Here is a 12,686-nt window from a genome sequence, read left to right as displayed (position 1 = left end):
ACTTTAACGTAAAAGTTGAATCAGTGTTCTTGTAGCTATAGTAGAGAGGTTTAATTACGTCAAATAAAATTTGAGAAATGGGTAGGACCAGAGCTTGTCCATTTCTAAGGAATAACCAGGAAACATCATGTCATGAACAAAGCAGTGAGCTAGTACTCTGCATGCCAACGTCCACATCTGCCTCACTGGGCTTGGGTGAGCCTCTTCCACGGTCTAGATCCCAGGCTCCTGTCTACTAGGAACAATGATTCTGGCCAGACCTCAGCTCGGGGTTCTTGCGAGTGTCAGATAAACTGATGCAGTGGTTCTCAACCTTCTCAAAGCCACTCTGGCATTAACTGAATACCCGTGTTCGATGTCCCCTTTCCTCCACTCAAATGAAATTCACAGAGAATATATCACACCTACTCAAAAAATTCTTTAAAACATCACCATTGTGCCATAAAAGGAGGTCTGCCAGGTAAATCATCCGTAATAGACAAGTGTGTGTGTAGCTCAGGATGTCAGCATTCAGGCTTGTCTTCACGAGAAGCCGTAACGAAGGAGCCGTTGTTCACACCTGTTTACATTTGAACCTGACAGCTGCAAACGCGGCCCTGTATCTGTGCGTTACTTGCTGACTTACAGATCATGAACCACAGTGTTGGTGGCTACAGGGTTTTTTGAAATGGTAACCTTCCAAACAATGTCTAATACCCTCTTCCCTCAGTTGGACGTGCTATTCGCATTCATGGAAAATTCAGTGTGTATTAAAACTACGTAGTTCCGAGCCTCACGTTGGGGTAGAGATTACTTAAATAAATGAAAAACTTAAAAAAAAAACCATGTAAAATATTTAGTGTCTAAGTGTGAAATGGAGTCTGGTTCCAGGCCCAGGAGATTATTAAATTATAAACAGGTTCTTCTTGGACATGAAAACTCAGTGGGGCATTGGCAGCCAGTCATGCATCACGTGTGACTGTCCCCTACCCTGTGGGACATCTAGTGTTCTCAGCCCCACCTGCTAAGTGGTAGACCTTCCCACCACCCCCCACGCACCACCCCCCTGTCCCTGTGGCCACCAGACTCTCCCATAAATTCCCCAGATGCCCCCCAGAGGGCAGAACCGCTCCACGGAGGGCCGCTGGGACAGACCTACAGAAAGAAAACTGACGTGTCTCAGTTTTTCCTGTTCTTTCTTGTTGGTATTTTAGGCATTACATTTACTCTATTGGGTAGAAGGCCAAGTCAGCCGAGCGGGATTTTAACGTTTTATGTATGTCTTGGTTTAAAAGGAAAAGCCTAGTGGGCTCCAAGCCTGCAGTTGCTTAGTGCGGCCGAGAGCCGAGCGTCGCCCACCCGGGGCCAGCCTTCTGGTGCGAGGTCACTGCGTGTCCGGCCGTGGTGTGGAAGTGACCGTTCCCTGGCAGCACTAGACACCTAGCTTTCAACCGGGAGTGTGGTGAAAGCACACATTTTTAAAGGCACACACACAAGTATATAAATAAAGGGTTTGGTGCAATGTGATGTGACGACAGCTTCCACTGAAATATTCTTTTGGTGAAAAACCACGTTAAAATACAACTGACCCCTGAACAACATGGGTTTGAACTGCGTGGGTCCACTTATATGTGGATTCTTTTCAATAAATACAGTACAGTCCTGTAAATGTATCTTCCTTGTGATTTCTTAATAACCTTTTCTCTAGCTTACTTTACTGTAAGAATACAGTATAGAATACATACAACATATTAACCTTTTATGTTATCAGTAAGGCTTCTAGTCAGCAGTAGACTATTAGCAGTTAAGCTTTTGGGGAGTCAAAAGTTATACAGAGGTTTGGGGGGTCGGCTACCCCTCACATTGGTCAAGGTCAACTGTATACCTCAGCTCCCCTTGAGGCAGCTTTTTGGCATATAATGTGGCTGGAGGTCATGAAGGCTTGGGTCCACGTTCCCACGCTGCCACTTCCCGCTCAGTAACTCGGGCGGGACCTGCCCTCCCAGGGGCTCCTCCTTGGTAAGATGGAGACCATGCCCTGTCTTACAGGTACATCATGAGCATCAGATGAGAATTGGCATATAATGTTACCACACGTCTTCCTCTAGAAGCCCCTTCTCCATGGAAGATATTCCTGTTCCAGTTCCCGATGCTGGCTCTGATCACCTGTGCCTCGCTGGTCCCTGGTCCTTCTCTGCACCATTCATGACCACCTGCTGGGTCTTACTGGTTTTAGACAACCTTTCCCCCAGTAGTGGCTTATGTGAAGCACAACCTCCTCTTAGTCTGTCCTTGGTTCTCTTGTTCAAGTCTCTCAGCCCTTTAAAAAAAGTTGGCAACACTGAACAATGTGGGGAGGATTTTTTCTGGAGTAATGACAAAATCTATTTATTGGCATTTTGGCTTTGTCAAAACTATTTTATTTTTATTTATTTTTTAAAAGATTTTTATTTATTTGCCAGAGAGAGAGGGAACACAAGCAGGGGGAGTGGCAGGCAGAGGGAGAAGCAGGCTCCCCGCTGAGCAGGGAGCCCGATGTGGGACTCAATCCCAGGACCCTGGGATCATGATCTGAGCTGAAGGCAGACGCTTAACCAACAGAGCCACCCAGCCTCCCTGTCCAAAGTATTTTAAACAAAAAGCTGACATCTGAAACTGCCTTCATACTTATCACCCCTGAAGGCCATTCTTGGCTCTATGTAATTCCTTTAACATACTTTCCTGTGGTCTGTAGAGTTGGAGTGTGTGTGTGTGTGTGTGTGTGTGTGTGTGTGTGTGTGTATGCATGTGAAATTCTCCAGTTGACAAATATAACTCTGAGTACTTTTCAAATCAGACTGCCTTGAAGGAGCACGAGCGTGAGCACAAGGTGTTTTTTGAGTTACGAGATTTGGAGTACAACCATTCTGCTAAGAATCCAAGTTGCTGCCAATAAAGATGAACATGAGAAAATCCTAAGGGGACTCTTAGAAGGGAGCAGCACCCTCACTGACTGAGGGAGCTTGTTGCTGAGGCTCCGTGCTGGCCTCTGCTAGGGGCCCTGGGAAGTGCCACCTGGGCCTGGAGTTTGTGTGGGGCGTTGGGAACAGGCAGAGGCGTCCCCGGTCCCTGTGGAGGTGTGCATGGTCGTGGCCTCTTGCATCAGGATTTCTGTGACCCTTCTTAAACACGTGGAAGGTTGAGTCAGCGCTACAGAAGAGCGCCTGGGGGTTTACAATGAATTACACACTAGTAATGTGAATTTTTTTTCCCTGAAAGCAGTTTAATACTAAAACGAAGGATGGGTTCACGGTGAACACAAAAGTTCCCAGCCTCAAAGATCAAGGGAAGGAATATGATGGATTCACAATCACAATTACAGGAGACAAGTATGTATGCTTCCTAAGTGTGAGTATAAAGGTGGGCTGGTGTCTGATATTGCCACGGGAGGTTAGACGTTACCCGGCTTTTGCTTTATCCTGAAATGAAAATTATCAAGGGCCAGTGTGTAGCTATAACCAGTTATTTTGTTAACATGACTTGTAGAATATTGTGCCAGCAGATATATTTTCTGACCACGCTGGATCTAACAGCTTTCTAGATATTAGGTATAATATCTAATGTGGAAAGCATTCTTCCAGGTTCTTAAAGTTCCTTGTGGGCAACACTTTTAGTGATAAAATGAAAAGAGATGAAAGATTGGCAGATTGAAGGCCATTGTAAGAGTTTTTAAGTACAGGTTTTAATATATTCTGAAAGGAGTGCAGTCTGTTATTATGGAAAATTTAGAATACAAAGATAAGCAAAGATAAAAAAATCATTGAGTTGTTTCTTTAAAAACTGAGATTATACTCCACACATTGTTTTATAATCTGTTTCTTTTGTATCTTACAATTACTTTATCATGAACATTTTCTTATATTTTTGTAAGCATTTGTAATGCTTGCATAGTATTCCATTTTTGGATGTTGTAGCATTCCTCCTACTAATTTTTTGTTATTGACCATTTAGAGTATTTCTCATTTTTCACTTTGTAAATAGCCCCGCAGTGACTGTTTTTATTAACCAGTCTAATTTATATCTGAAGCCCAAGCTTCATCTAGGAGCCTCCATATCCCTTGAATTTGGGGTGATTACCTTGCCCCTCCCCAGCAACACGCATCCCTCAGTTGCTTAGCCTGCAAGGCGCCATGATTCCTGCATCGGGACTTCCGGCTTGATTTCTGCCAGCCCCACAGTAGGGCTGTGACTTGCCTCTGCCTCTTGGGCTCCAGCTTTCTCATATGCCTTTACTCTCAAACCTTTACAGGAGCCTCTTTGTCAAGTTCTCTGTCAGAACCTACACAGGCTCCATGAGTAAGCACCAGCTTAGCAACTCCCAGATTTTATGACTTTTCCATATCCTTGAGGTGTTGATCTACCCCAGACCATTTATCAAAGTACTTTTCCCAACAAATGTCACACTCCCCTCCCCGGAAGGAATTCCAGGTTTGCTATTAACGTTAAAATTACTCCCCTGCCTTTCCACCCACTCGTGAGATATAGATCTCCTCAGATGAACTGGTTCTCCAGGCAGAAAGGGAATGATGGTGTCAAAGAGTACATAAAGCTCCTTCCCCCCCCGAAACGTGGCATCTTTCCTCCATGTCTCACCGTATTCATTACATCATGCTCTGGGCTCTAACCCCTCGAGTAGACTCTGGTGTCTCCGTCCCTGGTCTCGTGGTGGCTTCCAGTGCTTTGTCAGTGTCCCCGAGGCTCCGTTCCACTGGGTGTTAAACCACTCCCCGCTCCATACCCTCCACTGCCCGTGGATACCAGGACCCACTCCCCCGCCAGGCACTCAAGGCCTTTCATAATGTGGCCCTCGCAACATTTCCTGCTTGCCTGAACTGTTTTCCTGCCAGAACTTGGCCTGCTAACTCAGCTGGACAGCTTGTTCCCTGAGGTCACCTCGCACCTCCTGGTTCTGAGCCTCTCTCACTCCCATTCTGATTTTCACATTCGGGCCCCTTCCCCTGTGAAGCATTTCCTGTTGTCTTCCACATCCCTAAATTAGACCTGATCTCCCACTTTTGAACCCTGACTCGCTATGTGATCACCCTGCACGTGGTCTTATAATTCATGGCCTCAGTTCTCCTTCCTTCCTCCATAAATGCAGCAGCTGTTCTGTGTTCCTCTTTATAGGATCTAAGAGCTGTTTATTTATATAATACATGCCTGTTGCATCAAATTTGTCTCCTCCGTAGAGCCTGTCATGGAGCTAAGCATGCAGCAGAAGCTTAAAAAAACACAGTAGAGTCCCTGAACTTCTGCACACAGTTCTGGCTCCTGATCTTCAATCATAATAGGGAGGCTGTCTGAGAAAGTCTTTACCATGCATTCATTTTTGACTATGTGTAGTTCCCTTCTGTAGTAGCTTAAGCTCCTATAATACATTTGGTTAGACCGAACAAAATATCATATTCTATGGGAAACTTGCCTACATATGGAACACGCCTACATGTGTGTAGTTAGAAAGGTGGGACACGTTCTCAGATATGTCTTGTGCCACATCAGCATACCAGTTCCTTCCTTTTTTTTTTTTTGACTCCCCGTGTTTGGCTCTTTGAATTGTAAAATGCATGCCTTTGACACACATTGTTGTATTTTTAGGGTTGGCAACATACTGTTTTCTGTGGAAACGCAAACCACAGAAGAAAGAACACAATTCTATCATGCTGAGATAGATGCACTTTATAAAGACCTCACAGCAAAAGGAAAAGTACTGATTCTTTCATCAGAATTTGGGGTAGGTTTTTGTTTTTTTCCATTTTATCCGTGCTTACTAGGATTCTCCTGTAACCTTTTCAAAGCCTCTACCCATTCACGGGTATTATCCATTTTATGCTTGAGATCAGCTTTCACTGATGACCTATAAGGACTTCTTTTTAAAATTCTTACAGAAACAATTCCCATATTTATTTATTTATTTTTTAAAGATTTTATTTATTTGAGAGAGAGAAAGCACACAGAGGGAGAGTATAAGGGAGAAGCAGACTCCCCGCTCGCCCCGATGCAGGACTCAATCCCAGGACCCTGAGAGATCATGACCTGAGCCGAAGGCAGACGCTTAACCGACTGAGCCACCCAGGTGCCCCCAATTCCCATATTTAATAACGATAGTAATTGAGGAAGGGAAATGATCCATGTACACAGTTACTGTGTTACATGGTAAGTCTGGGCTCTGTCCATAGTTGGTCCATAGTGACAGTGGCCTGTGGGGCATTTGGTGGGCCTTTCCTGGTCTGTGATTCTTCCCTCCATGTCGCACCCCAACTTGAGTGGGCTCCCTAGAGGCAGGATCTGGCCTGTCACCTTCATGGGAGTATTGTGGGCACTCCATCCAACTTCTGGAGTGGATGCCCGTGGTCCCTGGGAAATCACTTCATTTCTCTTGCACCTAATCAGTTCATACCTATAATTAAGCATCCAGGTTTTTATATAATTAAGTGTATTTATCACCTAAATCTCAGTACAGAGGTTGTGCTCATCAGATTCTTGGGAAACCATATTTGGTATTAATGAGTACTCTGTTTTATTTTAATCTTAATATATATTTTGACATTTCAAGTCATGTTAAAGGAGGCTGAGATTTTTATGTTTAACAGAAAAGGTTTCAGTTCTGTTTTTTTTTTAAGATTTATTTATTAATTGGGCGGGAGGGATGGAGGAACAGATGGAGAAGGAGAGAGAGAATCCCCAGCAGACTCCCCCTGAGTACAGAGTCCGACTCGGGGCTCAATCCCAGGACCCTGAGATCAAGACCTTGGCCAAAACCAAGAGTTGGTTACTTAACTGACTGATCCACCCAGGTGCCCTGAAAAAGTTTCAGTTTTAAAAACAGCTCGGAAAATATTGCTCTACACCAAACTGTATATATACCCTTTCATTAGGAAAAAATGGTAGCGCAGAGTATAAAATATGCAAGAATGTGAAAGTAGGTTCCTGTAGGAGAGACATGAAATAATCCTCTTCCTGAGCTAAATTTTCTTATGTCTTATCACCTTGTAAAAAACTAGTTTATAATCTAGTATTTAAATTCATGAGCATGTGTCTTTTTTTTCTAGGAGGCTGATGCTGTTTGCAACTTAATCTTATCCTTAGTTTATTACTTTTATAATTTAATGCCACTCTCTCGAGGATCCAGGTGAGTGATAACCTATAATTTGAAAGTTTTTACATTGAAGAACATGTCCTTTTTTGCTTGCACTACTCGTTGTGTCTGGGGGTCCAAAAGTACCCCCAAGCAATTGCAAGAAATCCCCTTTGGTTTTTTTCAAAATCCACCCAGAAATTATGTCCTTGACCTCACACCATCAAAGGAATTATGACAGATTGTTCTAAGATAGTGTGCTTACATTTTACAGGCTGTGGATCCACTCGACAACACAAATGTCTTGAAGGCCTACTACACGCATGCATTTGCACTCACTGTATTTTAACTTCTGATATTTGCCCAGGCTGCTACCCTGTCCTCTTCTCCCCTTTCCCCCAGTTTTAGTCCGTCACTCGACCTCCAGCCCTAATATTTTATACTTTTGAGTCACCAGCCATTCTGTACTACTTGTACTATTGTGAATCAATTCTTGCTGCTTAGGAATCCATCAGGAGCTTCTTAGGTGTCATCAAAACCAGGGTTTCTGTCTGTCCTCTGTTTGCCAGTATGACGTGCAGTAGATCATGGAATTTGAATTTAAGATGTTTGGGCTAAAATGATATACTTGAATGTTCTTGTCTTTAACACTTTAAAAGTAAAACTCTCCTAGATGTGGTAGTAAATGTTGTTATATTAGAAAGGCACGGAAACAAGCTAGGAGCATGAATACTGTAGTATCAGCCTAACCGTTACTAGCGTGCACTGAGTATATGACGTGCTTACGCCCTCCGCACACCCCCTCTGATCAAGCACGGACGCGGGTGCCGTGCGGGTACCCAGCAGTTGCCCATTTGTCCTCACAGCGGCTGAACTGGCTCCCGGGGTGACACGGGAAGGAGGTGACACAGGAAGGAGGTGCAGCTCTCGCCACCTGTGCTCTTGCCCTCAGAGCCGCATCTGTTCAGCCCCTGATCCCGTTGCTTCTGTCCTCTCTGTGCTCAGAGCTACCGCCGTAGTTCAAACCCACGCCACCCCGTGCCTTTCTGGCTTGTCTCCCTGCTTCCAGGCTTTTCTCCGTCCCCTCTCTGCCTCAGTTCTTTTTTTTTTTAATTCCAGTGTAGTTAACATACAGTGTTATATTGGCTTCGGGTGTACAGTGTAGAGATTCAGGATCTCTGCCCCCATTCTTTATACCTGGTGGCTCAGGTGCAAGCTCGTCCGTGTCCTGCCCTGGTTTGTCTTGGCCTCCTCACCGCTTTCCTTGACCCGCCCTTTTACTATACTGTCGAACTTCTCGAAGGGCCTCCCGTTCGCCCTCCAGTGCACCTCCCTGCCTTTCCTCACACCTTCATGTCCACACGGGCTCTGCCTCTGTGCCAGCCATTTCCCTTCCTTCCCCTCTGCCCGCCATGCCCCGTCTGGACCCTGAAGAGGGCCCCGTGGGTGCCCCCTGGGCTTGACTAGCTGCACCTGCAGGCTTTCCCCGCGGCGTGCGTGCTGTCTGCCTCCCCGGCCAGCCTGCTTGTTCTCAAAGGCGAGAGCCTCGTTCTGGTTATCTCCACGCGGAGTGTCCTGCACAGGGCCCACGCGGCCTGTGTGTAATAGATATGTCAGAAGCAGGAGTGAGTCTGTTATATGCCAGGAAGGGAATTTATATGACACATCAGCTTTCAAACCGGTCTGTTGGCACCTTCTGAGAATGTGTTCTGCTTTTCTTCTTTGGGGACCGAGGTTTTTTAATGCTTAAACAATAAGATTAATAATTTGTTTGTATTACAAAGTGTATGTATGGTATACATGCATTTTAAAAGCCAAGCCTTGTGAAGTTGCTAGAAATAGAAGCAGACACATCTTTTAATTCATTATTTCATAAGAATAGAAAAACCAAGTGGGAAGAAAACTCCTACTTAAAAGAAACACCTTTTTTCCCCAGAAAAAGAATATTCTGGGTCACATTTACCCTTAAAATAGTGAATCTAAATATTTTTGTTAGTAGTAAATTAGTAGATATTTTTTAAGACATCAAAGTATTTTTTAGTTTAATTTCTAAAGAATTCTTAAGTAAAATTTCATCTTTTATGACAGAAAATCCATAGTGAACTTTTCATATGATCCCTGTTCAGAAACCAGGACTGACAGGTAATTATTCTTTATTTACATAGTGTGATAGCTTACTCTGTGATCGTGGGAGCTTTGATGGCAAGTGGAAAAGAAGTGGCAGGAAAAATCCCCAAAGGGAAGGTATGTTGAAGCCAGAAGGGCAGATGGTTGGCTGTGTGTTTAAATCCCAGCCCTCGGATTTTTGTGTTAAGATCCAGAAGTTAAACAGATCTCAAAGTGAGCCTTTCTCCTCCATATTAATTACATTCCTAAATTTCTTTCTTTTTCAGTTAGTTGACTTTGAAGCTATGACAGCCCCTGGTTCAGAAGCCTTTAGCAAAATAGCCAAAAGCTGGATGAGCCTAAAAAGGTAACTACTTGGTGGTGGTCAACAAAGGGATGTTACCTTAAAGGGGGAGAGAGGACTTCCTGCTCCTGTTGGAGCTAGCTGAGTGATACTGGGAGTACGCTCCCTTTCCTGCGTTCTTACTCTGCAAGGAGTGTAATCCACTTTTCCAAGGCTAAGATGTTTTCCTGTCGTGTAGGACCCCCGAAAGGGTGAGTCTACAGATAAAAATAAATAATGAATAAAAAGCAAGGAAATTGGTTTGTGAAGGAAAAGTGACACACGTCCTCTTTGTATAATCAGGCATTCATCTCTCTTGGCTAATTGACCCTTTATCCCAAACTCTTAGGTTCAGTATTCAGGAAGGAATTTGAAAACTGTGAGCTGGACCTATTTCAGACTTACTCTGAGTGGGAGCCCATTTTTACTGCACAGTTGATTTTGAGAAGGTGGCCCTTCATTGTAACATAGGCGAGGAATACATGTGAGTCCATAAATACTAACTGGACATCATCCCCAGCGGCTACCATCATGAGTCCAGCGTACCCTGATCTTTCCTGGCTCTTGTTGCCAGGACTTTCGGGATGAAATTAAACCCATAGATACTTTAATAGTTAATAAAGAACAAGCACATGTCACTGACCTTTATTCTTGCTCCTTCTCTGTGTTTTCTTCATCATAACCCCTGCCAATTTTGCCTTTCCCATCTACTGGACACAGCAGCCACTCTAAAAATTGCTGGGTAATTTGCACTCTGTTTAAAACAGAGAAATTCATGTCTGTAGTGCACTCTTGTTCAGTGTGTAAGTACGTTACTTAGCTTTGTAACGATCGCTTCTGACAGTCGCACCGCGTTCCAGTGTATTCCCGTTTCAAGATTGCTGGCTCACGTGTGTTTTAGGAGTATGACCATAGCGTCAAACATCTTGCTTCTGTCTCTTCCATAGTTTTACAGTGTGAACCTTCCAACAGTTCTTTAAGGAATGAATAAAAAACTGCCTCCCGCTGTGCAGGTACCATTTCGCACCGCCCTCTGGCATGCATGATCTCATTCTGGGCTCAGGGCCCCCCTGTGAGTTAAGAAGACTGTGCCTGGTGCTACTGATACGGGCAGGGGGGCCGGAGAAAGGGCTGTAGCCAATAAGGAGCGAGGCCGGTCTGGAGCCTGTGTCTCTGATTCAAGTCTAACGGCTCCCTGGCAGGACGTGTGCGAACAGTCACACGTACAGCAGAGCTTAATTTTCCTTTCCGAAGATTCTGGCTGAACTGGCCAGCAGCCCATTATGGGAGCCTCTGGATATAAGTCCCCAGCCACAGAAGCATCCGTTCTCTTCACAGCTCCTCCCTGCTTTTGTAAAATTGTCTGACAGCATACATGCAGGGTCATTGGAAAGAGAATATTAAAATAGGAATAATGCCTTTTTTGTGAAATTGTGTTAATCTTCATATTCCTTCTTTGTGTTTTTCTTTTCCAGTATTTCACCTTCTTATAAGACTCTCCCATCTGTGTCAGAGACGTTCCCTACATTAAGATCAATGATCGAGGTGCTAAACACGGACTCCTCTCCACGTTGTCTTAAGAAACTCTAGTTACGCTGTGGTATTTATACAAGTAAAGGGCCGGACCTCTTGCTTCTTAAGTTATTTTTTAAAACATGGAATTATAAAGAAACTAGGTCCTTTATTACTTTTGATACCAATTTTTGATAGGAATTGAATACTTGAAATCATTTTCTTTACTTTTTGAACCATAATAAAAATCATGAAAGAGGGTTTTTTGGGGGGGGAAAAAAGCTCTATGTTGGGGCAGGAAAATGTATGTAGAGGCCAGCGGCCTTGTTGGTTTCCACTTACAAAATCCTAAAACTCCTTCCTCACAGCAAAAAAGTTGACTTCAAAAACCAAAAATTAATCATTAAAAGGAACAAAACCAACAACAAAACAGGAGTGTTTTCATTCCTTGAAAGATTTGTATATTTTTCAAAGGCCTTTTTATGCACATTGTGATAGGGCATCGTGTTTCTCACATAATCTTCACGAGTGGGTTCTCCGTTGTATTTGAATGATGGAAGATTCCTGGGCCGTCACCATGCACCGCAGAGCTCACTGCCGGGAACATTTGTTTTGAATGATGCAGACAGTATTTGCCAGTGACCCAAACACTGAATTACTGAACCATGTTTTTTTTTTCTCTGTGTTGGAAAAAATAAACGAGGGGTGATTTCTGTAAATCACCAGTTTTTGACACTGGATTATGTATGATTTTATTTTGTGAACTAGTTTCACTTGCAGGTGTAAGAACATCCGGAACATGACTGATTCCCCCCCCCCCCAAGACAGGGTAAATGACAGTGAATAAAATGGGTTCATTAAATTATTGCCATTTCCAAATCATTTTCATTTTTCTTCGGTGTTTGTTAAAGAGTTAAACTATTCACTGCTTTCTGCTACTTAGTTTTGGTCTTGAAATCCCACGTTAAGAGTAGCCGGCCAGTGTCTTGGGGTGTCGGGGCTCATGGGGAGCTTAGCACCACTGGACAGGAGCAGTTATCTGCTAGAACATGGCCGTTTGATCGAGACGACCTGCCCTTTGGACTCATGCCCATCCGACTACTGACGTGTGCTTTCGAACAGCCACCTAGTGTGGCTCCTGTCGTCGTCTCTTCTGAGGGAGGGGAATAATGATCCCAGTTGTCAGGCACACCCCATCTTATGAGCACATTTCACACCCACAGGTCGATTTTTCTCCTGGAGACCAGCATTGTGCTCACCGAAGACAAATGTCCGTTTTCATTTTACAGGTGAGCGAGCTGAGACTCTGGGAGGGCATTGACACTCCCGAGACCCCGAGCTGTTGACACCCTGGTGCTGATTCCAGCCAGTCCTCTCTGAGCCCAGGGCCTCCCTGCCCCGCTGTGGTCTTTAGGACTAAAGATTCAATTCGCACGCTCTTCTCAAGACTCAGAGAATACATAACAGGGCACTGTGCAGGGTCTCCATGTATCTGTTACATTTCCTTGTGCTCTCAGCTTTGTGCTGTTTTGACCAAATTGAGCTAGCTGAAGACTTTGGAAACCACAAAAGAGCTGCATCCAGAGATGCTGTGTGGGATTGCAAAGCAAGATGGCAGTTGCCGTCTTTTTT

At 44.2% G+C, this 12,686-nt stretch overlaps 1 protein-coding gene across 6 annotated transcripts in view; it reads left to right on the top strand.

The window, feature by feature from the left end:
• The window catches only part of TTC13 (tetratricopeptide repeat domain 13), a 91,543-nt gene extending 79,610 nt beyond the window's left edge, over nucleotides 1-11,933 (top strand). For 4 of the 6 annotated variants that reach the window (XM_032430277.1, XM_032430276.1, XM_032430272.1 and 1 more), the window contains 6 exons: nucleotides 3,238-3,347; nucleotides 5,614-5,749; nucleotides 7,068-7,147; nucleotides 9,259-9,337; nucleotides 9,487-9,566; nucleotides 11,018-11,933. In XM_032430277.1, coding sequence (XP_032286168.1) covers nucleotides 3,238-3,347; nucleotides 5,614-5,749; nucleotides 7,068-7,147; nucleotides 9,259-9,337; nucleotides 9,487-9,566; nucleotides 11,018-11,132 — 600 coding nt within the window. In that variant the 3' untranslated portion in view covers nucleotides 11,133-11,933. The remainder of the gene's footprint in view (nucleotides 1-3,237; nucleotides 3,348-5,613; nucleotides 5,750-7,067; nucleotides 7,148-9,258; nucleotides 9,338-9,486; nucleotides 9,567-11,017) is intronic. The other 2 variants (XM_032430278.1, XM_032430273.1) reach the window with 1 other exon arrangement.
• The last annotated feature ends 753 nt before the right edge of the window (nucleotides 11,934-12,686 follow it).

Source organism: Phoca vitulina, unplaced genomic scaffold, assembly GCF_004348235.1.
Source record: "Phoca vitulina isolate PV1807 unplaced genomic scaffold, GSC_HSeal_1.0 scaffold43, whole genome shotgun sequence".
NCBI lineage: Eukaryota > Metazoa > Chordata > Mammalia > Carnivora > Phocidae > Phoca > Phoca vitulina.
This window is presented reverse-complemented; position numbering and strand designations above follow the sequence as displayed.